The sequence below is a fragment of the Salvelinus alpinus genome, chromosome 6 (genome assembly GCF_045679555.1).
Source record: "Salvelinus alpinus chromosome 6, SLU_Salpinus.1, whole genome shotgun sequence".
Taxonomy (NCBI): domain Eukaryota; kingdom Metazoa; phylum Chordata; class Actinopteri; order Salmoniformes; family Salmonidae; genus Salvelinus; species Salvelinus alpinus.
In genome coordinates, this window is record NC_092091.1 from 44327191 (window position 1) to 44354458 (window position 27268).

General features: G+C 44.6%; 1 protein-coding gene across 4 annotated transcripts in view; it reads left to right on the forward strand.

Moving 5' to 3' along the window:
* Positions 1 to 4718: 4718 nt before the first annotated feature.
* Positions 4719 to 27268, forward strand: part of LOC139577558 (tyrosine-protein kinase receptor Tie-1-like) — a 31598-nt gene continuing 9048 nt past the window's right edge. Inside the window, exons 1-19 of one of the 4 annotated variants that reach the window (XM_071404632.1) lie at positions 4719 to 5023; positions 5828 to 6136; positions 6247 to 6357; positions 6592 to 6747; positions 7098 to 7229; positions 7579 to 7719; positions 9433 to 9561; positions 9731 to 9876; positions 10091 to 10235; positions 10504 to 10662; positions 10870 to 11007; positions 11334 to 11624; positions 11924 to 12214; positions 12728 to 12921; positions 17878 to 18088; positions 20168 to 20278; positions 21188 to 21378; positions 23245 to 23358; positions 24670 to 24740. In XM_071404632.1, coding sequence (XP_071260733.1) covers positions 4981 to 5023; positions 5828 to 6136; positions 6247 to 6357; positions 6592 to 6747; positions 7098 to 7229; positions 7579 to 7719; positions 9433 to 9561; positions 9731 to 9876; positions 10091 to 10235; positions 10504 to 10662; positions 10870 to 11007; positions 11334 to 11624; positions 11924 to 12214; positions 12728 to 12921; positions 17878 to 18088; positions 20168 to 20278; positions 21188 to 21378; positions 23245 to 23358; positions 24670 to 24740 — 3083 coding nt within the window. In that variant the 5' untranslated portion in view covers positions 4719 to 4980. Of the gene's footprint in view, positions 5024 to 5827; positions 6137 to 6246; positions 6358 to 6591; positions 6748 to 7097; positions 7230 to 7578; positions 7720 to 9432; positions 9562 to 9730; positions 9877 to 10090; positions 10236 to 10503; positions 10663 to 10869; positions 11008 to 11333; positions 11625 to 11923; positions 12215 to 12727; positions 12922 to 17877; positions 18089 to 20164; positions 20279 to 21187; positions 21379 to 23244; positions 23359 to 24669; positions 24741 to 27268 lie in introns of all 4 variants that reach the window. The other 3 variants (XM_071404631.1, XM_071404634.1, XM_071404633.1) reach the window with 3 other exon arrangements.

Below are 27268 nucleotides of genomic sequence, written 5' to 3' on the forward strand. Positions count from 1 at the left end.
CCATGGGCACTTCACTTGATTCACGAGGAGTGTGCAGTGTTTCAACTGAATGTAAACTGTTTTATCACTGCACATTGTTTTAGAGTCTTAGAAGTGATGCTGACATGATATGATTATGATGTGTGTGTGTGTGTGTGTGTGTGTGTGTGTGTGTGCAGCTTGCAGGACCCTACACTATCACATGGCCTTACCCCCAATCTATCTCCCTAATGCTGAGTGCCAAGCAGAGATGCACCTTACCATGTTTAGAGTCTTCGGTATGACTCGGCCGGGGATCGAACTCGCAAACCTTCCAATCGTCCAATATACTACATACTAGCTAGCTAAGCATTTAGGATAGTGGTTCACTCTACGCTATGCTTACCTTATATCCTCTTTCCACAAGACAGTGACACACGCCCAACCTCACATCCCTCTGCTGACTGTCACTTCACTCAGTGTCACCCCATCTGACGAACCACAACACTGTCTTCATCTCCTCTGATGATGGAGGCGGCTGGGTGGATGCTGTTTATTATTACACAGAGCTGTGGCCGGATCACTTCTCCAGAGCAGGCGTGGGATTTGCTGAGTGGTTTATTCCACTGGCTGCCCGGAGGAGCGGGAAACATGACAAGGCAGGCGAGATGACAAGTGTCATCACCATGGTACACACACACACACACAGACACACACACACAGACAGAGAGAGAGAGAGAGCACTAGAAGTCTCCTTGACTTGTTGTTCAGCCATACTGATGACAGATAGACAGCGCTCTGACTATGAAAGTGTACAAAACACAGGAGCCCCACGGCTTGAGTTTCCGAGCCCGGCCAAGGATTTCACTTCTTTATCTCTGGGTAACTTCCTACACGTTATATACACACTGAGAGAGGTTTAATGTAATCACTGGTTGCCCTGAAGCCCCCAGGGGTCTGGGTTAGGGTCCCAGGAGTCGATGTCCTTCCCAGACTGAGGAGAGGGGGCAAGGGAGGTAGGTGGTCTCAAGGGGCCAGAGAGGTGTACACTGCACCCCTACCCCAGCTCACAGGGGCTTGTGCGAGTGAGTCAGGGCATGTGGGATTCTGCCAGCTCTTCACACAATGGGTGGAAATGGGAATTTAATACAAAAGTTCTCACAGTCTCAAGGACCTTACTCCCTCCCTCCTCCTCCTCACTTTTACCCCCACTCCCGACACCACTAAAACCACAACTAAATGTCCAAAAAGTACTAAAACATGGAGGGGAGTGCATTGCTGTAAATTCACCCCTACGGTTTGAGATTTATTCACAGACCAGCTTTTGTCCACTAGATTTTGAGGTTTGGTGTTTTCAATTCAGATTACCTTCAAGTAATAAGACTGTAATACAGTTACAGTGCAATATGCAAGATAATGGATGCTGCTGTCCAGCATATCCTACACTCTTGGGGAAAAAAACTGCTATCTAAGAACATAAAAGGGTTTTTCGGCTGTCCCAGTGGGAGAACCCTTTGAGTTCAAAAGAGTTCTACCTAGAACCAAAAGGGTTTCTCCTATGTGGACAGCCCAAGAACCCTTTTTGGAACCCTTTTTCTAAGAGTGTACTGCTCTTTACAATAACAGTAACAGAATACAATCATCATGTGATATGAGCCAATGTAAACTCCATAAACTTGATTGTTTGCTCTCCCACTGATGACCTTGTGCGGAGGTAAGCGGAGACCGGGCGCTTTGCCTTTGTCTGGCGGTGCCATCTAAAGCAAACCGAAGTAATCAGCAGCCATCGCTCTTACAACAAACACTACTGATAATTACCTCAGGACAACAAAGAGCTCGCTGGACAATGGACCATGTCTGAGGAGGGCCTGGTTTCCACCCTTTATATCCCCCTAAAACACGCACGGAGGAAAGCACACACGTACATGCGCACCACACATACATGTAAATGTATGGGTGCACACACACACGCAAGCGCACACACAAACACCCTGTCTCATGCTTCTTGAAGCCTCACTGCAGCCAGCAGTCAAAGTAACTATGTTGACACAGCATCCAGTCTTTTCCCCTGTGGGCTTCCTCTCAGAGTCCACTCTCCCTGCAACTACCAAGATGTCTGTTTGTCTGTCTGCCTGTCTGTCTGCCCATGTGTTCTACCCTCGCTCCAGCTACCTCTGAGAGCACACAATACCAACTTTTGCACAAAGATTGCACGAATTTCCTCCAAAAATGATTTTTTTATTTGCATTTTTATTTTCTTCTGGGAACTAGTGGTGCAACATTTTTAATTCTTTCTGGGAACAAGCAGTGTAAACTCAGTACTGATGCAAACAAAAGAAGTGTGAGAATTCAAGTGACCCTGAGAGAGTCTAGTAGTGTGACTGATTAGATGAGTCTCTGTCCTCATTGTCTTCAGAGATAAGTCAGTCTTGCGAGCATCATTTTTGTGACCTTGTGTAGAGGAAATAGGAAGGCCCTCTTAAGGTGATGGTCTATTTACATTATCAGGGACATGGAGGTCTCTGTCATGGAACCGAAGAGCCAGCAAACCTGAACCAACACGGTATAGTCCTCTGTTTGGACTGTATCAAAATGGAAACATTCTGACCTGGAGACATAACAATAGTCTCCTGCTCTGGGCACCTCATCATAGTCTTTGCGTAGCAAAGTCTTTGTATTATCCTTTGTGTGATCACATACAATGTTACAGTGAAATGTTGTTTCCTCACCTATTTCAAGCTGTTTAATACAATGACATAAGACAAGCATAACACGTGAATTGTAGATTATATCAGAAGAGTATTTATCTGAACCAAGCCCTCAGAAATAATTATGCTCTGTATAAAACCAGTTAAATGTAACTAAATGCAATCGAAAATGTAATCTACGAAAATCCCCAAAAGTAACTATTTATCATGAGAGGGCCATAAACAATAACTAGTAATGCTGCATACTCCAAGAAAGGTTAACTCACCTTTCTGGAAAAGATAGTTGTAAATTGCTGAAGTGTAGTCACTTTTGAGGACTCAAACTCAAGTACACAGTACAAATATTGTAAAATATTTTACGATGTATTTCCTATTTCAACACAACTATATGAATAAGGCTTGACATTACTTATATGCTTTTTAAATATAAGATAATCAAATTATAAAATGACTAACTACAAGATTTCACCTTTCTTATAACTGTAAAATACATATTTGTATGTTTAGTGTTAGAGAGAATGTGCATGTTATCTAAAGGTCTCTCCTAATCAAAACGTCTGCCTCCGTCGCTGTGAACGTCTCACAGAGCTCTAGCTTGGCTTCCTGAACTCGTTAGGAACTCGCCTTTGATCTCATATTACTTTTGTCCAACAGAAAGTGTTTTTTGTTTAAAATCGATGAATTGTTTTAGATTACTGAATGTGCTACAGAGACGAAGCTACTCTCTCCTGATGTAAGGATTCCAGGCATATGTGTTGTTAGTGGCTGTGATGTAGGGTTCAGCCAGGAGTTGATGGACAGTTGGAAGAGCGAATTAAATGGTAAGAGGGACATCCCAGCTTCAAGTGGCGTCAGATTTCACATCCTGCTTCACACAGGCAAAATAGACATAATCCTGTATCCATGAGAATCAGGGCTACCGTTCAATGGTGTCCACAGATCGATCTATAAGCGAAAATGTCGGTTGGAACCGGTACCAGAACATCACAGGTCCCCAAAACAGGGGATTTTACATCTAAGAGGCTGTTAAAGAAAATCTTGAACTCTCTCATCGAATACAGGACATTTCAAACAATTAGAAGTTGGGTCAACTTCAATTGTCTGGGGCCATCAGGAAACATTAAGAAAACATTACATCTCAAAGCCTGCCCCTCCAGAAATGAGAGAAGTGTGTGGTGCTTTTAAGTTTCTCATAATGAGTGTTAAAAAGTGAGAGAATGTACCTGATCCATCTGATTGCAGCTGTAAGCATAGACACAACAAGCAGAATGTTCTTAATCTTTTGCACCCTAACCGAAAGGTTGCTGGATCGAATCCCGAGCTGACAGGGTACATTTCTGTCGTTCTGCAAGGCAGTTAACCCACTGTTCCCCGTGCGGCGATGACGTGGATGTCGATTTAAGGCAGCCCCCCGCACCTCTCTGATTCAGAGGGGTTGGGTTAAATGCGCAAGACACATTTCAGTTGAATGCATTCAGTTGTACAACAGACTAGGTATCCCCTTTTCCCTTCCCTTTCATCAGACTGGTTGGAGCATTGAAGGATAGGCCAAATGACCACAATCTGCAGGGATCACAACTAACTTACTTGAGGGAAAGAACACAGCTATTACATTACCCAGCTGTTGTTATTTCATAGACTTTGAAGTTTCGGAACATATCTGCAGAAAAACAAAATTGTGCATACTATTAGAATGGCAAAATGACGTGTCAGCATTGTGCATGTAGAAGCAGAGCGTGATAGAATATGTCTGAGGGAAATTAAAAACGTGCATTTTTTAAGTTTTTGCCTGGCATCTTCAAAACAGTGTGCAAATACATAAAACAATGAAGACATTTGTTGCTAGATCATTTTTCAATGATTGACTTGGCTAACAATGCATTTGGTGGACAAATGGAAATCGATTGTGAATATAACTTAAATTCTATGACAAGTATAAAGTCTACCCTATAAAATTGTGCAACATTCTTCTCCAGATCCTGAAATCAAAACCAATCTTGGCTGGAGAGTAAAAGCGACCTCTTTCCCCCTCATGACGCTCTTCCTTCCTCTCCCACCCAGAGTAACCCCATTTTACGAACAACAGATTCAGAACACTCAGATTGGAGAGGAGAATGTGAAACGGTCTGGAACAGAGACAGGGACAGAGGTATCGTTAAAAACAATTACTGGAATCTATGGAAATGCGCAAAGACGCGCGCGGTTCTTTGGCACACCGGGGACCATCGACGGAATGTAGAAGTGTCTACTTTTAATTCAATAATTGGATTAGACACGACTGATTTCGGAAATCGTCGCTGCGAGGATTGCAATTATGATATACGTCTTATTTTTGTTGTGCCTCATCCATGTGTCAGGTAAAAGTCAAACTATCTTATTTGTATCCTAGAAATAGTAGGTCAATCAATTGTTATCTTCTAAAAATACAGTACATGGCTCAAGGTGCTTGTCCTTATTATATTAATCATGTCTACAGAGAGTGTAACCTATAGTAACCGCAGAAAGTATAACTTTTGCAAGGCAAACCTAACTACGATTTCTGAACATCAAAATGAATTTGACACAACAAATGAGGGGCTACAATAAAAGTCAAAGTGGAAAGCAGAGGGCAGCAGCCCCTTGAGAGAGCAGGAGCTCATACCAGTTTCCTGCCATTGTTCTGTAGATCAGGTCTAGAATGCCACAGGACAGGGATGTCATTGGATTTAATGGAGCAAAATGACCCACCATATGACTGGTTTTGTTATTTAGCTCACAGGGATTTAAGTTGGGGGAACTGATCCTAGGTCAGAATGTAACTGGAATGTGTCAAAAGGTTGTTGTGTTATGCCTGGCCTAAGACCCTCAAATTAAATTCTGGACCTTATTTTCATTATTTCCTTGAAATCAGGGACGGATTTAGACCTGGGACACCATGTGGGTGCAATTAATTATTAGGTAGAACAAAAAAACAGCAGTATTCTGGACCTGGTAGTCGTAGGGTAAGATTTAACTACCCTTGCCCTAAGGTCTAGTAATGTTCGTTTGGATTAGAGTAGATAAACTGATTTTACATCAGATTGTAATAAGCAATAGGTCATTACAGTAGTTGCCCTTTGTTGTTTTACCTCATAACAGTTTAGAATGACTATCAAATGAGTGGCGCCATCTCATCCCTACAGGTGCGGTGACAGACCTGACCGTCATCTCCAACGCTGAGGCCTCCACCCCTCAGCTCTTCTCCATTTCCTGCCTCACTGGGGAGCGGGATGCAGCAGAGCTAGACCTGGACATCAAGAAGGACAACAGCATCCTCATCCTCTCCTCACGGCCACGTTACAGAGTCAAAAGGCCCAAGACCAAGGAGGTGGTGGCGAACGAGTTCGTGAGTGTGATGGACCAAGCAGGCATCTTCTACTGCCATGCGTCCCAGGGAACTGATCCTCTTATAAACCTGGGTAAAGTGACACTCATCAACAACTTTGCCAAAGGTAAGGAAGAGGCTCTAACTGAAAGATAGAGAGTGTGTGTGTGTGTGTGTGTGTGTGAGAGAGAGAGAGACAGAGAGTTAACTTGTCTTCTTCTGTATTGCTCCTATCAGCCCTGTTTGTCCCGGCCCACCTTACGGTGACAGCAAACAGAGGAGACACAGTTCACCTGGCCATGCAGGTCCTGAGCTCCCAGAGAAGAGACGTCACCTGGAAATACAACGGTGAGTCACACAGGGATGGAGGGAGGCATGGATGGGTGGATGGATGAAGGGCAGGCATTCATGTGTGAGCAGGGAATAGATTCTTCTAAATGAGACGATGGCAATATAGGCATTGTTTAATAATTCCCTTTGTATTTTATAACAAGTATCAAGTAGCCCCACCATGTGGATTATAACGTATTCACATTATTAAGAGCTTGTCCTATGTGCTGACTCGCTGTGTCGTAAAACCAGGTAACTATTTCTACACGACCCACTGGGGTGATGTGTCCAACAGTACGGCTGTACTAACAATGGAGGATGTGGCTAAAGCCAACGAGGGCATCTACAGTGCCAGCTTCGTGGGAGACAGTCCCATCAATGGAGCCTGGATGAGGCTGATTGTCAGAGGTACGGTAGGGCTGTTCTCATTACACACACTTCCCACAAGACATACACACTTGATATGTGTGGATGATGGTGTTGATACACTTTACTGATGGTATACTAGTCTGTGCTGTTGTTTATCTATTTTCCATCTGGATATAAGCTTGACCAATACATTTTTTTTTTCTTTTTCTCTGAAACATTTTGGATTGGTTGTATCTTTGAATGTACATTGTTAGTACTCAGTTAATAGTGTTATTAACTTATTTATTACTGCTGACCATTACAAGAGTATGTATGATGATTCACATATGGATGAAGGTGCTTGTATTTGGGTGGGTTGGCCACTGACGCTCCTCCACTGTCCTGCACAGACTGTGGCAGTAAGAAGTGGGGTGCCGACTGTGACAAGGACTGTCCAGAGTGTCTCAATGGAGGGGTGTGTCACCACCGGGACGGGGACTGCATCTGCCCACCGGGGTTCATGGGGATGCGCTGCGAGACAGGTGTGTGTGTGTGTTTGTGTAAGCTGGGGGGGGGGGGGGGGGGTAATATGTTTAAGCATAAGATTATAGTTGTTGAAGCTGACACATACTACAAATTAGCAGTGTGTGTGTGTGTGTGTGTGTGTGTGTGTGTGTGTGTGTGCGTGTGCGTGCGTGCGTGCGTGCGTGCGTGCGTGCGTGCGTGCGTATAAGTGCATGTTTGTAAAGACAAGTATATTATATTGCCAAACTGTCTGAAGTAACTGTACCAGTCCAGTACTGTATCTATGTGTACTGTATCTATGTGTACTGTATCTAAGTGTACTGTATCTATGTGTACTGTATCTATGTGTACTGTATTCCCTCCCAGCCTGTAGAGAGGGAATGTTTGGGCTTAATTGTCAGGAGTCATGCAGGCCAGAGATGGACTGTAGAGGGCTGAGGTTCTGCCTGGCTGACCCTTACGGATGCTCCTGTGCCAGTGGCTGGTCTGGGAACCACTGCAACAGACGTGAGTTCATTTGTTATGCAGTGCATTCGGAAAGTATTCAGAGCCATTGACTTTGTATTGTTTTTTCCCCTCATCAATCTACACACAATACTCCATAATGACAAAGCAAAACAGGTTTTTAGACATTTTGCGAATGAAGCTCCTTTAGCTGCGATTACAGCCTCCATTCTTCTTGGGTATGACGCTACAAGCTTGGCACACCTGTATTTGGGGAGTTTCTCCCATTCTTCTCTGCAGATCCTCTTAAGCTCTATCAGGTTAGATGGGTCGCTACACAGCTATTTTCAGGTCTCTCCAGAGATGTTAGATCGGGTTCAAGTCCGGGCTCTGGCTGGGCCACTCAAGGACATTCAGAGACTTGTCCCAAAGCCATTTCTGCGTTGTCTTCGCTGTGTGCTTAGGGTCGTTGTCCTGTTGGAAGGTGAACCTTTACACTGAACCTTTGCCCTGAACCTTTGCCCTGAGCGCTCTGGAGCAGGTTTTCATCAAGGATCTTTCTGTACTTTGCTCCGTTCATCTTTCCCTCGATCCTGACTAGTCTCCCAGTTCCTGCCACTGAAAAACATCCCCACAGCATGATGCTGCCACCACCGTGCTTCACTGTAGGGATGGTGCCAAGTTTCCTCCAGACGTGAGCTTGGCATTCAGGCCAAAGAGTTCAATCTTCGTTTCATCGGACCAATTAGTCTTGTTTCTCATGGTCTGAGAGTTCTTTAGGTGCCTTTTGGCAAACTCCAAGCGGGCTGTCATGTGCCTTTTACTAAGGAGTGGCTTTCGTCTGGCCACTCCACCATAAAGGCCTGATTTGTGGAGTGCTGCAGAGATGGTTGTCCTTCTGGAAGGTTCTCCCATCTCCACAGAGGAACTCTGGAGCTCATTCAGAGTGACCATCGGGTTCTTGGTCACCTTCCTAACCAAGGCCCTTCTCGCTAGATTGCTCAGTTTGGCCGGGTGGCCAGCTCTAGGAAGAGTCTTGGTGGTTCCAAAATTGTTCCATTTAAGAATGATGGAGGGCACTGTGTTCTTGGGAACCTTCAATGCTGCAGATATTTTTGGTACCCTTCCCCAGATCTGTGCCTCAACACACTCCTGTCTCGGAGCTCTACGGAGAATTCCTTTGAACTCATGGCTTGAATTTTGCTCTGACATGCACTGTCATCTGTGGGACCTTATATGGACAGGTGTGTGCCTTTCCAAATCATGTCCAATCAATTGAATTTACCACAGATGGACTCCACCAATCAAGTTGTAGAAACATCTCAAGGATGATCAATGGAAACATGATCAATTTCGAGTCTCATAGCAAAGGGTCTGAATACTTGTGTAAATAAGTATTCTGTTGTTTTTTTAAAATAGATTTGCAAAAACTTCTAAAAACATATTTTTGCCTTGTCATTGTGGGGTATTGCGTGTAGATTGATGAGGAACATTTTTTATTTCATACATTTTAGAAAAAGGCTGGAACGTAACAGAATGTGGAAAAAGTAAAAGGGGTCTGAATACTTTCCGAATTAACTGTATGTAGGGTTATGGCATATCTTAGATTGCCCAATTAATATTGATTGTAATTGTACAACCAACCTATCAACATGATTGCATGTGTTGAAATAGATACATAGAGTACATAACATGATTAGCCATATCAGATAGCAATTCCATCACGACAGATCCCAACACCTTGGTTTTCCCATCCTAATGTCACCATTTCCCCAGTCTGCCACAGGGACATGTACGGGGCAGACTGCAGGCTGAGCTGTAAGTGTAAGAACGGTGGAGTGTGTAACCACTTCAGTGGATGTCAGTGTCCCACTGGCTGGAGAGGATGGCACTGTGAGAAATCAGGTAGGTAGCATTACTTCCTCTTCGTCCTCCTCTTCTTCATCGCCACTGACACTACCAACATCAATATTAATAACATCATCACAAGTAGCAGTAGCATCTTCGTCATCAACATCCTAATCATCACCTTATTTATCATCTTCCTCTTCATCATCTGTTTCTCACCCATCAGACCGCGCCCCCCAGATCTTGGACATGGCCAGTAGTCTAGAGTGGAACCTTCACTCCAGCCCCAAGATCCTGTGTTCCGCCACAGGCAACCCCCTGCCCAGCCACACCAGCATTGAGCTGCGCAAACTGGACAGCACTGTACTCAAGGTAGAGGCAATGGAAGGATGGGCAGTCATTTTTACATTTGATTATCCAATTACTGGGAAACAAACTGTGATGGTGTAGTCAGTGAGATTTGTGAAATTCAATGTTTTTGTAATAGTGAAAATATGTCAATATTTCTTATGATAATGTCAGTTGGCTCAACATTACTTCAGACTGTAAGCAGCCTTACCAAAATATTTTTGGACCTCTAATTCAGGCGTCTCGTACCACCATGGACTCCAATAAGAGCACTGCCCAGTTTGATATTCCCCGTCTGTCCACTGAGCATGCTGGGTTATGGGAGTGTAGGGTTTCCACCAATGGGGGACAAGACTCAAGGAAGTTCAACCTCATTGTCAAAGGTGAGAAGAGAAAAGTATTTTACTGGTCTATATCAGTCAAGGTGAGGTGCTTAACATTGAGGGCAGCTTTCCCAGACAAAGACGAAGCCTAGTCCTGGACTTGAACATGCTTTTTAGTCCAGGACTAGGCTTGATTTGTGTCTGGGAAAACCAGCCCTAAATATACACTGAGAAATGGTCTAGCGATAAGGATTTAATGTTCTGGTTGAGACTCATCAGATCACCCATTACTCAAATTCTCAACCACTTTACTCCCCTCTCTGGCCAGAGCCGCCGTGCCCCAGCACCCCTCCCAGGCTACTGGAGAAGAGGAGTAAGCAGCTGGTGGTGATGCCTGTGGAGTCCTACAGAGGAGACGGACCCATCGACTCCACCAAGCTCCTCTACAAGCCCATGGAGACAGGAGACTCCTGGTCCTCCATCATAGGTGCACACAGAGGGCGTTTGATCTCATGTAAAGTCACGGGAGTTACAACGACTATCCTGGCAACGTAACATATCATCCATTTCACAGGAAAAATGGCCTTGCCTCAAAACAATGCAAGACAATTTTCCAATTTGTCATTATCGATATTAGATCCCTACTCTCTGTGGATAATCCTGTCTGATCTCTCTCTGTGTTCCTGTCTCTTAGTGTACAGTAGAGAGCCTATAACGCTGATGAATCTGAAGCCATCTACACGCTACCACGTCCGTGTCCAGCTGACCCGCCCTGGGGAGGGAGGGGAGGGGACTCTGGGGCCTGAGGCCATCATGGAGACTGACTGTCCAGGTGAGCAGCAACAGTACGCCGGGATTAGTTTTTGCGGTGTCAAAATGCAATAGTCAGAGCAGAGGTTTGTAGGAAATTGGTGATGTTGCAGGTGGGGAGTGTGTGTGTGTGTGTTTCTAAGTTGAAGTAGAGGTTTGTCCAAGTGGACAGCTGAGTGCAGGTTCTAAATCTGAAGGAATGGTTCTTTAATTCTGTCTAGTGACCTAATCAGAATGTTCTTTGCCCGTCTGTAAACGAGAGGCTGGGTCTAAGAAAAAAGGAGAGGGAGAAAGTATCCCAGGCTGGAGGACCTTTCCATGACTGCGTGTTCTGTGTTGCTGCTGTAGAGCCCACTCTTCGACCAGAGATTGACTTCAGCTCGCTGGAGGGCCGCAACGCCACTGTGCGCTGGCTGTTGCATGGCAACGCGGACAGGGCCAGCGGGTTCTTAGTGCAGCTCTTCGGGCCATCTCCCTCAGGAGAGAAGCTGAGAGAGGAGACCACCCTGCTCAATGTGCTCTCCACCAAGTTCTACAACCTGCAGTACCACCAAGACTACACAGTGGTCGTCAGGCTGCTCAACTGTGGCAGTCTGGGGCCCGCCTCTAAGCCGTACAACGTCCGCATAAACAGCCAGGGTAACTAACAAGAGCTCCTCCTATTGGCTTAGCAGTGAGTGTTGACGACTGTCATTGGTGGATGGATGGTGGATGGTTGGTGGCTCCCCCCTGCCCTCATATTCTGTCAGGGTTAAAGATGGGTGCATAAAGGAAAGGACATTTAGGAATGGATGACTTACTAAGGAAATCCAGAAAGAAATTCAAGCACTTTAATGGTACAGTTTGGCAATAGCCATGTAGCCAATCTAACACCTTCTGACCAATACTAACCCCGCTGATGTCTCCTCTCTGTCCCTCTCCTCCCCTCTTTCCCCCAGGTCCCTCATCTCCTCGGAACGTCCAGGCCCTGCCCCTGTCTGTGTCTGCGGTGCAGGTGAAGTGGCAGCCCCCTGAGGACCCTAACGGGGGCATAGTAAAGTACATCATAGAGTACCAGCCGGTGGGTCAGGGCAGCCTGCACCCCTGGGTCGACACAGACGATGGCAACAAGACAGCTAAAGATGTGACAGCGCTCAACGGGAGTACCCTCTACCAGTTCAGAGTGAGGGCCTTCTCTAAAGTACCTGGGGAGTGGAGCAAGTTTGTCCATGCCAGGACCCAAGGAGATGGTGAGAGATGGTTTAAAAAACAAACATGTATGGAGTAAAAGGTGTTAAACAGGTTAAAAAAAGCTTCAAAGTACATGGGTTTAAAGTTTTCCACTTGAAAATCAAAGTATTTTTTTGACCTTTTCAGAAATCAAAAGCGGTCAAATGTCGAGGTTTGTTTGAATCCCACACGATCTGCTGTTGAGATCAAGCAATGCTGTAATCCCAAAGGAATAACAAAGAAGGGTACCTCCATCTCGTTTAATCATTTTAGATGCCAATCTTTCCCACTCATTTGGGATTGAAGTGTAAAGCTGGATCTAAACAACAGTGGGACATGGACTCATTTTGACATTTGAACACATTTGAGTTCTGAAAATGTCCCAAAAACGTTGAGTGCAATTTTTGAGTGAACATAGATTTTTTTTGTGAACTACCACTTTAAAACGTGAGGATACTTACATAATAAATAGGAGATAGTCAATGTTCATCTGCATAAGAGTGTGCACCTCCTCATATCACCTCTCCCTCTAGGTCCCCAGGACTTCACTCCTACCACCCAGGGTGTGGGGGGGCGTCCAGGCAGTGAGGGCTACCATTTGTTGGTAGCTGTGGTGGGGTCTGTGACGGTCACCTGTGTCACCATCCTGATGGCCCTGCTGGCTCTCTTCTGCATCCGCAAAACTCTGCTCAACCGCAGACGCACCTTCACTTACCAGTCTGGATCGGTGAGAGAGAAAGACAAACACACAAATATGCCATAAAAACACACCTAAACTACAGTACCAGTCAAAAGTTTGGACACACCTACTCATTCCAGGTTTTTTCTATATTTTTACTATTTTCTACATTGTAGAACAATAGTGAAGACATCAAAACTATTAAATAACACATATGGAATCATGTAGTAACCAAAAAAGTATTAAACAAATCAAAATATATTTTATATTTGAGATTCTTCAAAGTAGCCACCCTTTGCCTTGATGACAGCTTTGCACACTCTTGGCATTCTCTCAACCAGCTTCATGAGGTAGTCATCTGGAATGATTTTCAATTAACAGGTGTGCCTTGTTAAAAGTACATTTGTGGAATTTCTTTCCTTCTTAATGTGTTTGAGCCAGTCAGTTGTGTAGTGACAAGGTAGGGGTGGTATACAGAAGATAGCCCTATTTGGTAAAAGACCAATTCCATATTATGGCAAGAACAGCTCAAATAAGCAAAGCGAAACAACAGTCCATAATTTCTCTATGACATGAAGGTTAGTCAATCCGGAAAATGTCAAGAACTTTCTTCAAGTGCAGTCGCAAAAACCATCAAGTGCTATGATGAAACTGGCTCTCATGACGACCACCACAGGAAAGGAAGACTTACCTCTGCTGCAGAGGATAAATTCATTTGAGTTACCAGCCTCAGAAATTGCAGCCCAAATAAATGCTTCACAGAGTTCAAGTAACAGACACATCTTAATATCAACTGTTCAGAGGAGACTGCGTGAATCAGGCCTTCATGGTCAAATTGTGTCACGTTCCTGACCTGTTTTCTGTTTAGTTTTGTGTGTTAGTTGGTCAGGACGTGAGTTTGGGTGGGCATTCTATGTTATCTGTTTCTATGTTGGTTTAGGGTTGCCTGGTATGGCTCTCAATTGGAGGCAGGTGTTTGGCGTTCCTCTAATTGAGAGTCATATTTAGGTAGGCTGTTCACAGTGTTTGTTGGTGGGTGATTGTCTCCTGTGATGTCTTCGTTGTGTTCGATGTTATTCACTATCGGGGCTGTTTGGCTGTTCGTACGTTTCGATGTAACGTTCCTGTTCGTGAGTTTACGTTTGTCGATGTAAGTTTATGTTCAGGTTCCGTTGTACGTCGTTTTTGTTATTTTGTAGTTTTGAAAGTGTTTTGTTTTGTTACGTGACCATCGTATTTATAATAAAGATGGCATATTTCCCTGAACCCGCATTTTGGTCAGAAGATCCTTCTCTCCTCACCTCATCTGAGGATGAGGAAAGCGACAGCCGTTACAGAATCACCCACCAACAAAATGTGACCAAGCGGTATGGGAATGCTCGACGGAGCAACAAGGACTTTTGGACTTGGGAGGAGATCCTGTCTGGTAGAGGACCCTGGGCGCAAACTGGAGAATATCGCTGCTCTCGTGAGAAGAGTGAGGCAGCCACAGCCCAGGAGCGGTGGTTTAAGGAGGCAGCTAGGAGACGTGGATGGAAGCCGGAGAATCAAGCTCGAAACCGGAATTATGAGGGGACACGTCTTGCACGGAAGCCCGAAAAGCCCGTGAGTAACTCCCAAAAATTTCTTGGGGGGGGGGCTAAAGGGTAGTGGGCCAAGGGCAGGTAGGAGACCTGCGCCCACTTCCCAGGCTTACCGTGGAGAGCGGGAGTACGGGCAGGCGCCGTGTTACGCAGTAGAGCGCACGGTGTCTCCTGTACGAGTGCATAGCCCAGTGCGGGTTATTCCACCTCCCCGCACTGGTAGGGCTAGATTGAGTATTGAGCCAGGTGTCATGAGGCCGGCTCAACGCGTCTGGTCTCCAGTGCGTCTCCTCGGGCCGGCATACATGGCACCTGCCTTACGCATGGTTTCCCCGGTTCGCCTACATAGCCCGGTGCGGGTTATTCCACCTCCCCGCACTGGTCGGGCAACCGGGAGTATTCAACCAGGTAAGGTTGGGCAAGCTCAATGCTCAAGAGAGCCAGTACGCCTGCACGGTCCGGTATTTCCGGCGCCACCTCCCCGCCCCAGCCTAGTACCTACAGTGCCTACATTACGCACTAGGCTACCAGTGCATTTCCAGAGCCTTGTTCCTCCTCCACGCACTCTCCCTATAGTGCGTGTATCCAGTTCGGTGCCTCCAGTTCCGGCCCCACGCACTAAGCCACCTGTGCGTCTCCTAAGTCCTGTACACACTGTCACTTCTCCCCGTACTAGTCCTGAGGTGCCACCAGTGCCGGTACCACGCACCAGGTATAGAGTACGCTTTGAGAGTTCAGTGTGCCCTGTCCCTGCTCCCCGCACTAGTATGAAGGTGCGTGTCCTTAGCCCGGTGCCTCCAGTTCCGGCACCACGCACCAGGTCTACAGTGCGCCTTATCCGGCCAGAGCCATCCGTCTCCCCAGCGCCATCTGAGCCATCCGTCTCCCGAGCGCCATCTGAGCCATCCGTCTCCCCAGCGCCGTCTGAGCCATCCGTCTCCCCAGCGCCATCTGAGCCATCCGTCTCCCCAGCGCCATCTGAGCCATCCGTCTCCCCAGCGCCATCTGAGCCATCCGTCTCCCCAGCGCCGTCTGAGCCATCCGTCTGCAATGAGCCTGCAAAGCCGCCCGTCTGCCATGAGCCTGCAAAGCCGCCCGTCTGCCATGAGCCTACAGAGCCGTCCGCCAGACAGGAGCCGCTAGAGCCGTCCGCCAGACAGGAGCCGCTAGAGCCGTCCGCCAGACAGGAGCCGCTAGAGCCGCCCGTCAGACAGGATCTGCCAGAGCCGCCAACCAGACAGGATCTGCCAGAGCCGCCAATCAGACAGGATCTGCCAGAGCCGCCAATCAGACAGGATCTGCCAGAGCCGCCAATCAGACAGGATCTGCCAGAGCCGCCAGCCAGACAGGATCTGCCAGAGCCGCCAGCCAGACAGGATCTGCCAGAGCCGTCAGCGAGCCATGAGCAGCCAGAGCCGTCAGCGAGCCATGAGCAGCCAGAGCCGTCAGCGAGCCATGAGCAGCCAGAGCCGTCAGAGAGCCATGAGCAGCCAGAGCCGTCAGAGAGCCATGAGCAGCCAGAGCCGTCAGAGAGCCATGAGCAGCCAGAGCCGTCAGAGAGCCATGAGCGGCCAGAGCCGTCAGCCTGCCATGAGCGTCCAGAGCCGTCAGCCTGCCATGAGCGTCCAGAGCCGTCAGCCTGCCATGAGCGTCCAGAGCCGTCAGCCTGCCATGAGCGTCCAGAGCCGTCAGCCTGCCATGAGCGTCCAGAGCCGTCAGCCTGCCATGAGCGTCCAGAGCCGTCAGCCTGCCATGAGCGTCCAGAGCCGTCAGTCAGCCATGAGCTGTCCCTCAGCCAGAAGCGGCTAGTAATCCTGAACTGCCCCTCAGTCCAGAGCTGTCTCTCTGTCCGGAGCTGCCCTTCAGTCCGGAGTTGCCCCTCTATCCTGAGCTACCTCTCTCTCCTGAGCTACCTCTCTCTCCTAAGCTCTCCCTCTGTCCTGAGCTATCCCTATGTCCTGAGCTACCTTGTCCCAGAGCTGTCCTTGATTCTGGTGTTGCCCCTAAATTTAGGTGGGGTTATTTGGAGGGTGGTCATTGTGGGGAGGCTAAGGAAGCGGGGATTGATTATGGTGGGGTGGGAACCACGCCCGGAGCCTAAGCCACCACCGTGGTCAGATGCCCACCCAGACCCTCCCCTGGACTTTTTGGTGATGCGTTCGGAGTACGCATCTTGAGGGGGGGGTTATGTCACGTTCCTGACCTGTTTTCTGTTTAGTTTTGTGTGTTAGTTGGTCAGGACGTGAGTTTGGGTGGGCATTCTATGTTATCTGTTTCTATGTTGGTTTAGGGTTGCCTGGTATGGCTCTCAATTGGAGGCAGGTGTTTGGCGTTCCTCTAATTGAGAGTCATATTTAGGTAGGCTGTTCACAGTGTTTGTTGGTGGGTGATTGTCTCCTGTGATGTCTTCGTTGTGTTCGATGTTATTCACTATCGGGGCTGTTTGGCTGTTCGTACGTTTCGATGTAACGTTCCTGTTCGTGAGTTTACGTTTGTCGATGTAAGTTTATGTTCAGGTTCCGTTGTACGTCGTTTTTGTTATTTTGTAGTTTTGAAAGTGTTTTGTTTTGTTACGTGACCATCGTATTTATAATAAAGATGGCATATTTCCCTGAACCCGCATTTTGGTCAGAAGATCCTTCTCTCCTCACCTCATCTGAGGATGAGGAAAGCGACAGCCGTTACAAATTGCTGCAAAGAAACCACTACTAAAGGACCCCAATAAGAAGAAGAGACTTGATTCTGCCAAGAAACACGAGCAATGGACATTAGACCGGTGGAAACCTGTCCTTTGGTCTGATGAGTCCAAATTTGAGATTTTTGGATCCAACCGCCGTGTCTTTGTGAGGCGCAGAGTAGGTGAACGGATGATCTCCACATGTGTAGTTTCCACCGTGAAGCATGGAGGAGGAGGTGTGATGGTGTGGGGGTGCTTTGCTGGTGACACTGTCTGTGGTTTATTTAGAATTCAAAGCACACTTCACCAGCATGGCTACCACAGCATTCTGCAGCGATACGCCATCCCATCTGGTTTGCGCTTAGTCGGACTATCATTTGTTTTTAGACAGGACAATAACCCAACACACCTTCAGGCTGTGTAAGGGCTATTTGACCAAGAAGGACAGTGATGAAGTGCTGCATCAGTTGTCTTGACCTCCACAATCACCCGACCTCAACCCAATTGAGATGGTTTGGGATGAATTGGACTGCAGACTGAAGAAAAGCAGCCAAACTTTCCAAACTTTTGATTGGTACTGTATATTTCTTCACTAACAAGTTGGATAACCTGATTAGATAAATAAACATTCCACACTATCTCAAACTTTACATATAGACATGTTATGAGAAACACACCTCAAATCTGATCACTTCTATGCTTTGATAAAAAAAATCTAAACAAATCTATCACTGCAACCCGTAGGGAGAGGAGACCATCCTCCAGTTTAACTCTGGGACCCTGACCCTGACAAGGAGGCCGAAGCCTACCTCTGAGCCCCTCACCTACCCCATCCTGGAGTGGGATGACATCAAGTTTGAAGATGTGATCGGAGAGGGCAACTTCGGCCAGGTCATCAAGGCCATGATCAAGAAGGACGGGGCCAAGATGAGCGCTGCTATCAAGATGCTAAAAGGTAGTAGGTACCACACACACATGTACCAACGCATGCACGCAGGCAAGCACTCACACACACACCAGTGGCGGTCGGTGATGTTTAAGATGGAGGATGATATATTTTTAATGAGCATGGCCTTATTTCTATTACAGCATATTGGATGACTGTTATTCATATTCCATTCACCCAGCTCAATGTAACATCAATAGGTTTAGGCTACTACATGATTCTCAAATGTTCCCTATACCCATCATGATGTTGCTACAACCTAGTCTATGAATGACAGTTTACAACGTAGGGCCTGATTCACAGGTTGAGATAACATTTTGAGTAATCATGGTGACAGACAGTGACACATTCAATACCGGCATGCACACTATTGCTTGCATCTAGCTGATCTAGGGTGTAATCATTAGTCCAACAGTTGCAAACAAGAGTTTCTATTGGACAAATTCAGGTATGTTTATCCCAATTTTGTTCCGTTTGTTTCCGTTTAAGAAACGTTTTTCAACAGAATCGGCGGAATGAATACAACCCTGATCACACGCAAACACAGTTCACTTTCATAGCAGCCACATACAAACAGTATGAACATTTTGCTCGTTGTATAATTCCTTCTCGCATCTACGCGCTCTCCTCTCAACTTTTCCCTTCACTTGTGGACTTCAGTGCACAACACATCAGCTGTCTGTGACCAGGGGAAAAAACCTTTCCAAGCCAAACCTAATAACTGCTAACCACTAAACACAGCCTACATCGTCGTCACCATATTAGCTAACGACGTTAGCAACGTCATAGTCAACATAGCTAATAGAACTAACGTGTTAGTAAACCCGCTACAATCATGCAGTACAGTATACAGTCAGCATCAGTTTAGCAGTTACACCAGCGGGCCCCGGTAGCAATAGATGAATAAAACCAAAAGCTTACCATGACTTGGAAGAGTTCCAGTGTTGGATAGCCGTAGCCAGCTAGCTAACATAGCATCACTCTCTGTTTGAGCTGGGTGTTTGAGTAGGCTAAACTAGCTAGCTAAGTGAAAGTAAAAAAAATAAAAATCTCTCTCTCTCGTTTCGCATAAATTTTTAAAGAAATGAATTTGTTCAAAACTGTTCAACTATTGTTTTCTACTGACCACATTTTATGCAATGCGGTGCTATCTGTAAGCTTATGCTTTCAGTACTAGATTCATTTTCTGATCCTTTAATTGGGTGGACAACATGTCAGTTCATGCTGCAAGAGCCCAGATAGGTTAGAGGACGTCCTCTGGAAGTTGTCGTAATTACTGTGTAAGTCTATGGAAGGGGGTGAGAACCATGAGCCTCCTAGGTTTTGTATTGAAGTCAATGTACACAGAGGAGGACGGAAGCTAGTTGCCCTCCTGCTACCCTATGGCCCTACCCTACAGAGTGCTGTTGAGGCTACTGTAGACCTTCATTGCAAAATAGTGTGTTTTAATTAATTATTTTGATTATTATGTGAATATACAGTATCGTTCAAAAGTTTGGGGTCACTTAGAAATGTCCTTGTTTTTGAAAGAAAAGCAAATTTTTTGTCCATTAAAATAACATCAAATTGCTCAGAAATACAGTGTAGACATTGTTAATGTTGTAAATGACTATTGTAGCTGGAAACTGCAGATTTTTTATGGAATATCTACATAGGCGTTCAGAGGACCATTATCAGCAGCCATCACTCCTGTGTTCCAATGGCACATTGTGTTAGCTAATCTAAGTTTATCATTTTAAAAGGCTAATTGATCATTAGAAAACCGTTTTGCAATTATGTTAGCACAGCTGAAAACTGTTCTGATTAAAGAAGCAATAAAACTGGGCTTTAGACTTGTTGAGTATCTGGAGCATCAGCATTTGTGGGTTCGATTACAGGCTCAAAATGGCCAGAAACAAAGACTTCTGAAACTCATCAGCCTAGTCTTGTTCTTCACTAACTCATACTCACACACATAACAGTCAAAGAAACAAAACACACATTCTAACACATTCCTACACACACATGTAGTCAGTGATATAATGTAACAAAGCCTCTTTCTCTGTACATGTTTGTAACTTGCTGTGTGTGCTGTTTTGTTTTAAGCAGAGTTTGCCTCAGAGAATGACCACAGGGACTTTGCAGGAGAGCTGGAAGTGTTGTGTAAACTGGGCCAACATCCCAACATCATCAACCTCATAGGAGCCTGTGAGAATAGGGGTGAGCACACCACCTACTGGCCATGCTGGGCAATGCTCTTAATTGATACTATACTAAAGTATGGACATTGTAATCTCAAGGGAAGACTTTTAAAGTACTGTATCTCTTTAGGTAATATTTAAATAAATAAGTCTGTATTCTTATATGATAGCTATAGTATGTTGATAGTGATTTTAATATTTAAATTTGAAACTCAGTTACACTACATTGTGTTAACGTATAGGCTTACTTTATATACATTTGGACCAAGCTCTGAGCATGGAATTTCTATTTCCTAACCACTTCTGACAGTTTTGGGAAATAATTGAATTGCCTGTTTCTCTTTGTATAAAGATCTACGATTGATAACATATTGTGGGGAGGAAGTTTAGAGTGGAAAGTACATTACCGGAGATAAAACAAAGACATCCTACTAAACCACCGTGTTTCACAATCCTAATGGTTCTCAAGTAGCCTTGACTTAGCATTGGTGGTTCTCTCTCTCTCTCCCTCTCTCTCTATACAATTATGACGATTACAGCACAGAACTCGAATTCTAATTCTATGGATTACAGTATGATACTCAGTCAATGCCTTCCTGCCTTGAACATGATATTCTTACGGAGGCACAAATGGAACTGTTAGCGGGCATAGGTGTGTCTGTGATGGCCAATACAGCTCGGCTTGGAACACTGCTCGTCCAATCAGCATCCAGGATCCAAACAACCAGTTTTATAATGACGATTACAGCACAGGATTAGAATGATATTTCTATGGATTACAGTATGATACTCCATTAATACCTTCCTACCTCTCCATGGCAAACCTTTATGCAAACGGTATCTCGCTAAACAACCTTCTCCATACAATGTACCAGGAAATCATAAACTTTCTTTACTTTCCCCTAACTGCCTCTCTCTACCTGTGTAGGGTACCTGTACATTGCTATTGAGTACGCCCCATACGGAAACCTGCTTGACTTCTTGCGTAAGAGCCGAGTCCTAGAGACAGACCCTGCCTTCGCCAAGGAGCACGGCACGGCCTCCACCCTCACCTCACAACAACTGCTGCAGTTCGCTGTCGACGTGGCTACTGGCATGCACTACCTTAGCGACAAACAGGTAGAGTATACACACAGGATACATAGTCGCGGGAAGTAGCGGTGCTGAGGGTGCTGCAGCACCCCCTGAAAAATCTGAATTAAAAAAATGTATTGGGGAAAAAAGGGGGAAAGAATTGTGTACTTGGCCTTTACAAGTCTTGTATTAGCGGAACAGTAAAAAAAAGTATATTACCAAACTTGGATATAAACAACATAGAATTGGAACCCCCCCCCCCCCCCCCCCGCAAACTACTTCCCGCGGCTGTGATTAATAAACATACGGTTGAAGTTTACATACACTTAGGTTGGAGTCATTAAAACTCGTTTTTCAACCACTCCACAAATTTCTTGTTAACAAACTATAGTTTTGGCATGTCGGTTAGGACATCTACTTTGTGCATGACACAAGTCATTTTTCCAACAATTGTTTACAAACAGATTATTTCATTTATAACTCCCTGTATCACAATTCCAGTGGGTCAGAAGTTAACATACACTAAGTTGACTGTGCCTTTAAACAACTTGTAAAATTCCAGATAATGATGTCATGGCTTTAGAAGCTTCTGATAGGCTAATTGACATCATTTGAGTCAATTGGAGGTGTACCTGTGGATGTATTTCAAGATCCTACATTCAAACTCAGTGCCTCTTTGCTGGACATCATGGGAAAATAAAAAGAAATCAGTCAAGACCTCAGAAAACAAGTCCTATATCGACATAACCTGAAAGGCCGCTCAGCAAGGAAGAAGCCACTGCTCCAAATCCGCCATAAAAAAGCCAGACTACTGCACATGGGGACAAAGATTGTACTTTTTGGAGAAATGTCCTCTGGTCTGATGAAACAAAAATAGAACTGTATGGCCATAATGATCATCGTTATGTTTGGAGGAAAAAGGGGGAGGCTTGCAAGACAAAGAACACCATCCCAACCGTGAAGCACAGGGGTGGCAGCATCATGTTGTGGGGGTGCTTTGCTGCAGGAGGGACTGGTGTACTTCACAAAATAGATGGCTTCATGAGGTAGGAAAATGATGTGGATATATTGAAGCAACATCTCAAGACAATCAGTCAGGAAGTTAAAGCTTGGTCGCAAATGGGTCTTCCAAATGGACAATGACTCGAAGCATACTTCCAAAGTTGTGGCAAAATGGCTTAAGAACAACAAAGTCAAGGTATTGGAGTGGCCATCTGTGGGAAGAACTGAACAACCGTGTGCGCGCAAGGAGGCCTACAAACCTGACTCAGTTACACCAGCTCAGTCAGGAGGAATGGGCCACAATTCACCAAACTTATTGTGGGAAGCTTGTGGAAGGCTACCTGAAACGTTTGATCCAAGTTAAACAATTTAAAGGCAGTGCTTCCAAATACTAATTGAGTGTATGTAAACTTCTGACCCACTGGGAATGTCATGAAAGAAATAAAAGCTGAAATAAATCATTCTCTCTACTAATATTCTAACATTTAAAATAAAATAAAGTGGTTATCCTAACTGACCTAAGACAGGGAACTTTTACTTGGATTAAATGTCAGGAATTGTGAAAAACTGAGTTTAAATGTATTTGGCTAAGGTGTATGTAAACTTCTGACTTCAACTGTATGCCTGTGAACTCTAAGTTTCGTCCTTGAGTTGGGAGGGTGGTTGCCAATTCTATGTTGTTTATATCCAAGTTTGGTAGTATCCATTTATTTTTATTTTATTTTTATTTTTTTACATCAATGCTATTCAATACACAAATGATGATTGATAAATATGACAGGGAATCTACAGGAACCTACATCAATGTAGATTTCCTCCCAGCATAAATTCATATGATATTCCCAGATGTGAGCTTCATGTTTTCACCCTCCCCTCTCTCTCTCTCTCTTCTCCTCTCTCCCTCTCTAGTTCATCCACAGAGACCTGGCAGCGAGGAACGTTTTAGTGGGAGACAACCTAGTGGCCAAGATAGCAGACTTCGGTCTGTCCCGAGGGGAGGAGGTTTACGTCAAAAAGACCATGGTAGGAGCTCAGTCACATACAGCACAGCGTATTAAGGAACAATCGCTAGGATTCTAGTCTGTATCATCATTGGTCAGCCAACATCAAATAGAACATTCTGAAGAGAATGTGAAAATGTTGCACGGTGTCTCACACAATAGCACTACATACACTCCCCTCTGTATGCGTTTGGACACAGAAGCTACATTTTTATAGTTGGCTAATTACTCCAGCATTTTGGATTTGAGATTAAATGTTTAATATGAGCCGACGGTACAGAACATCACTTTTTATTTGAGTGTATTTTCATGCATATCTGTTTTACCATTTAGAAATTAAATCACTTTATGTATCTAGTCCCCTCTTTTGAAGTCCTATTTGGACAAATTCACTTATAGTGTATTCAAGTAGTCAAAAGTTTAGTATTTGGTCCTATATTCCTAGCACACAATGACTACATCAAGCTTGTGACTCTACAAACTAGTTGGATGCATTTCCAGTTTGTTTTGGTTGGGTTTTGGGTTATGTTTTGCCTAAACATAACTGAATGGTGAATGATGACTGGAGTAAGTGAGTGGATAGAGATAGATAGAACACTTCTAAATTAATCCTGACAATGCCATGATTAAGAAACAGAATTAATGAATAATGATGAGTGAGAAGATTACAGAGGCTACAACAAAAAATATTGTTTACTGATATATTGGGGGGTTGATCTTTGTGCCTCTAACTTTCTCACTTGTCATGACTCACAATTCAGCCATGATTATCCATAACCATGGTAGCATCCACATGAATGTAGAAATCTTCAGAAACATCTTCTATTCTTACTTACAATCAAATGGACTCCAAAATGACACATTATTCACAATTTTGTTGCTATTTGATCAAATATAATCCGAAAGACAACCAAAACAACTGCAAATGTATCCAATGAGTTTGTCGAGTCACAAGCTTGATGTAGTCATTGAGTGCAAAAAATATGGGACCAAATACTAAACCTTTTGAAAAAGTTTGCTGGAGTATAGAGCCAAATGTAAAATTTTTGCTTTACTGTCCAAATACTGTACATATTGAGGGGAGAGTATGTCAGAAATGGGAAATAAGACTCACGTAAAAGTATCAACTGAAGAGGGCAGTAGTGTTTGACATGGCAACAAGTTACCTTACAAGACCAATGTTCCCTTACAACTAGTAATAAGAAGAGAGAAGCACAGGACTTGACCCTTATAATTCTGTACCAGACATACTGTCAGTTAAAACCAAATTTTACAACTGAATTATACCACGTTTTCTAATGGGATGTCTTGGCTTTTTCTCTTTGTGTTGCAGGGGAGGTTGCCAGTGCGTTGGATGGCGATAGAGTCCCTAAACTACAGTGTGTACACCACCAAGAGTGACGTGTGAGTATCTGACTGGGAAACGTATATCCAACTATACTGAACAAAAATATAAACGCAACATGTAAAGTGTTGGTCCCATGTTTCATGAGCTGAAAGAAAATATCCCAGAAATTTTCCATACGCACAAAAAACGTATTTCTCTCAAATGTTGTGCACAACATTTGATTACATCCCTGTTGGTGAGCATTTCTCCTTTCTCAAAATAATCCATCCACCTGACAGGTGTGGCATATAAAGAAGCTGATTAAACAGCATGATCAATACACAGGTGCATCTTGTGTTGGGAACAATAAAAGGCCACTCTAAAATGTGCAGTTTTGTCACACAACACAATGCTACAGATGTGTCAAGTGTTTAGGGAGCGTGCAATTGGTATGCTGACAGCAGGAATGTCCACCAGAGGTATTGCCAGATCATTTAATGTTTGTTTCTCTACCATAAGCCGCCTACAACGTTTTAGAAAATTTAGCAGTACATCCAACCAACCTCACACCACAAACCATGTGTAACTACACCAGCCCAGGACCTCCACATCCAGCTTCTTCACCTGTGGGATTATCTGAGACCAGCCACCCGTACAAACTGTCAGAAACCGTCTCAGGGAAGCTCATCTGCGTGCTCCTCGTTCTCACCAGGGTCTTGACCTGACTGCAGTTTGGCTTCGTAACCGACTTCAGTGGGTAAATGCTCACATTATATAGCCACTGACACGCTGGAGAAGTATGCTCTTCACGGATGAATCCAGGCTTCAATTGTACCGTTTTAGATGGCAGACAGCGTGCGTGGCGTCATGTGTGCGAGTGGTTTGCTCATGTCAACGTTGTGAACAGAGTGCCCCATGTTGGCAGTGGGGTTATGGTATGGGCAGGCATAAGCTATGGACAATGAACACAATTGCATACATTTCACCCATTGAGCATGTTTGGGATGCTCTGGATCGACGTGTACGACAGCATGTTCCAATTCCAGCCAATATCCAGAAACTTTGCACAGCCATTGAAGAGGAGTGGGACAACATTCCACAGGCCACAATCAACTGATCAACTCTATGTGAGGTGGTCACACCAGATACTGACTGGTTTTCTGATCCATGCCCCTACCTTTAAAAAAAAAGTTATCTGTGACCAACAGATGCATATCTGTATTCCCAGTCATGTGAAATCCATAGATGAATGTATTTCAATTGACTGATTTCCTTATATGAACTGTAACTCAGTAAAATCTTTAAAATTGTTGCATGTTGCGTTTATATTTTTGTTCAGTATAGAACAAATCTTTAATTTATCTTAGACACTTATGCCATGTCTTACACAGCTTCCAGTAAGGGCTAGAAGATAATACAATGCCAGCAGTCACATAATTTTGCTCTCTCTCTCTACCCGGCTGTCCAAAACAACAAATCATGTTCCCCTCCTTCCTCCTCCCCCCTAGTTGATGGTGAACTGCTAATTTAGTGCAGAGGAACTGATAACAGAACCCAGGAAGCCTAGAGGCATGGCCGGCCCACTCATTAGGCAGGATTAGGATTAGTCTTTTTAGGTGATTGCTGATGCCACCCTGTGATAAGCAGTGCCCACTTTGTCAAAAGGCAGTGGCGCAAAATATTTTGCTTGTCCGTTCCCAGCTCTCCTCTCCAGGGTGGAGCTCTACCAAACGTTCTGTCAAAGAAAAAATCCTCTAACAGAAATCATGTAGCAGATCTAGGATGTGATAGAAAGAGTATGTGGCCTTTTCTGTAGTCTACAGGCTGGCGTTAAAATGTATGACAATGTAATGAGACGGACACTTTTGACATCATGCGGGTTTCTCCGATCAAATAGCCTAACCTAAAATGGCGCCCAATAAAATACAAAATGTGCTGTCATGTTAACAAACAACATATCCTAAAACCAGGACTGGTCAAAGTCAAATGAACAACATGGAATGGACAGTTACAACTGTTCAATGAGTTTCACCCCATTGTCATGATTAGTTGTTTCAAGTTTGTACCTGTACATTTTGGACAAGCTGATCATAGCGAAAAAGAAAATAGTCCTACTTTTTGCATTTCCTTCTATGTAAACACATTGCAAATGGGCTCACGATAACTCCTGATTAAAAGTTGGGTAGCTGATATTCAGAGCTTAAATAACCACATTGATTAGTCACAGGAATAAGGACTAACAAAGCCAATGCAACAGCTTGTTTTACAAATGGTGGGCCTACCACATGGATGGGCCTTCATAACATTTCATAGTGAGCGACATGGTAGGCTACACCACAGTAAGCATGAGTCAATATCTTTTTTTTGTGTTATACAAATATTTGGCCTACCACATAGATGGGTATTCATAAAATGTTATTTCCGGCAACACTGTAAGCACGGACCAACACTGACGCTTTTTGGATGTCTTTTTTTTTGTTGGTGCAGTTCTGACCGGCCTTGATTTCTACATCCACGGTCGTTGGTTTTTGGTCTGGTCCGTACCAAATCTGAACCAATCATAGACGTTTATGTTTGGTTCAGATTCTTTCCGGTCTGGACCAGC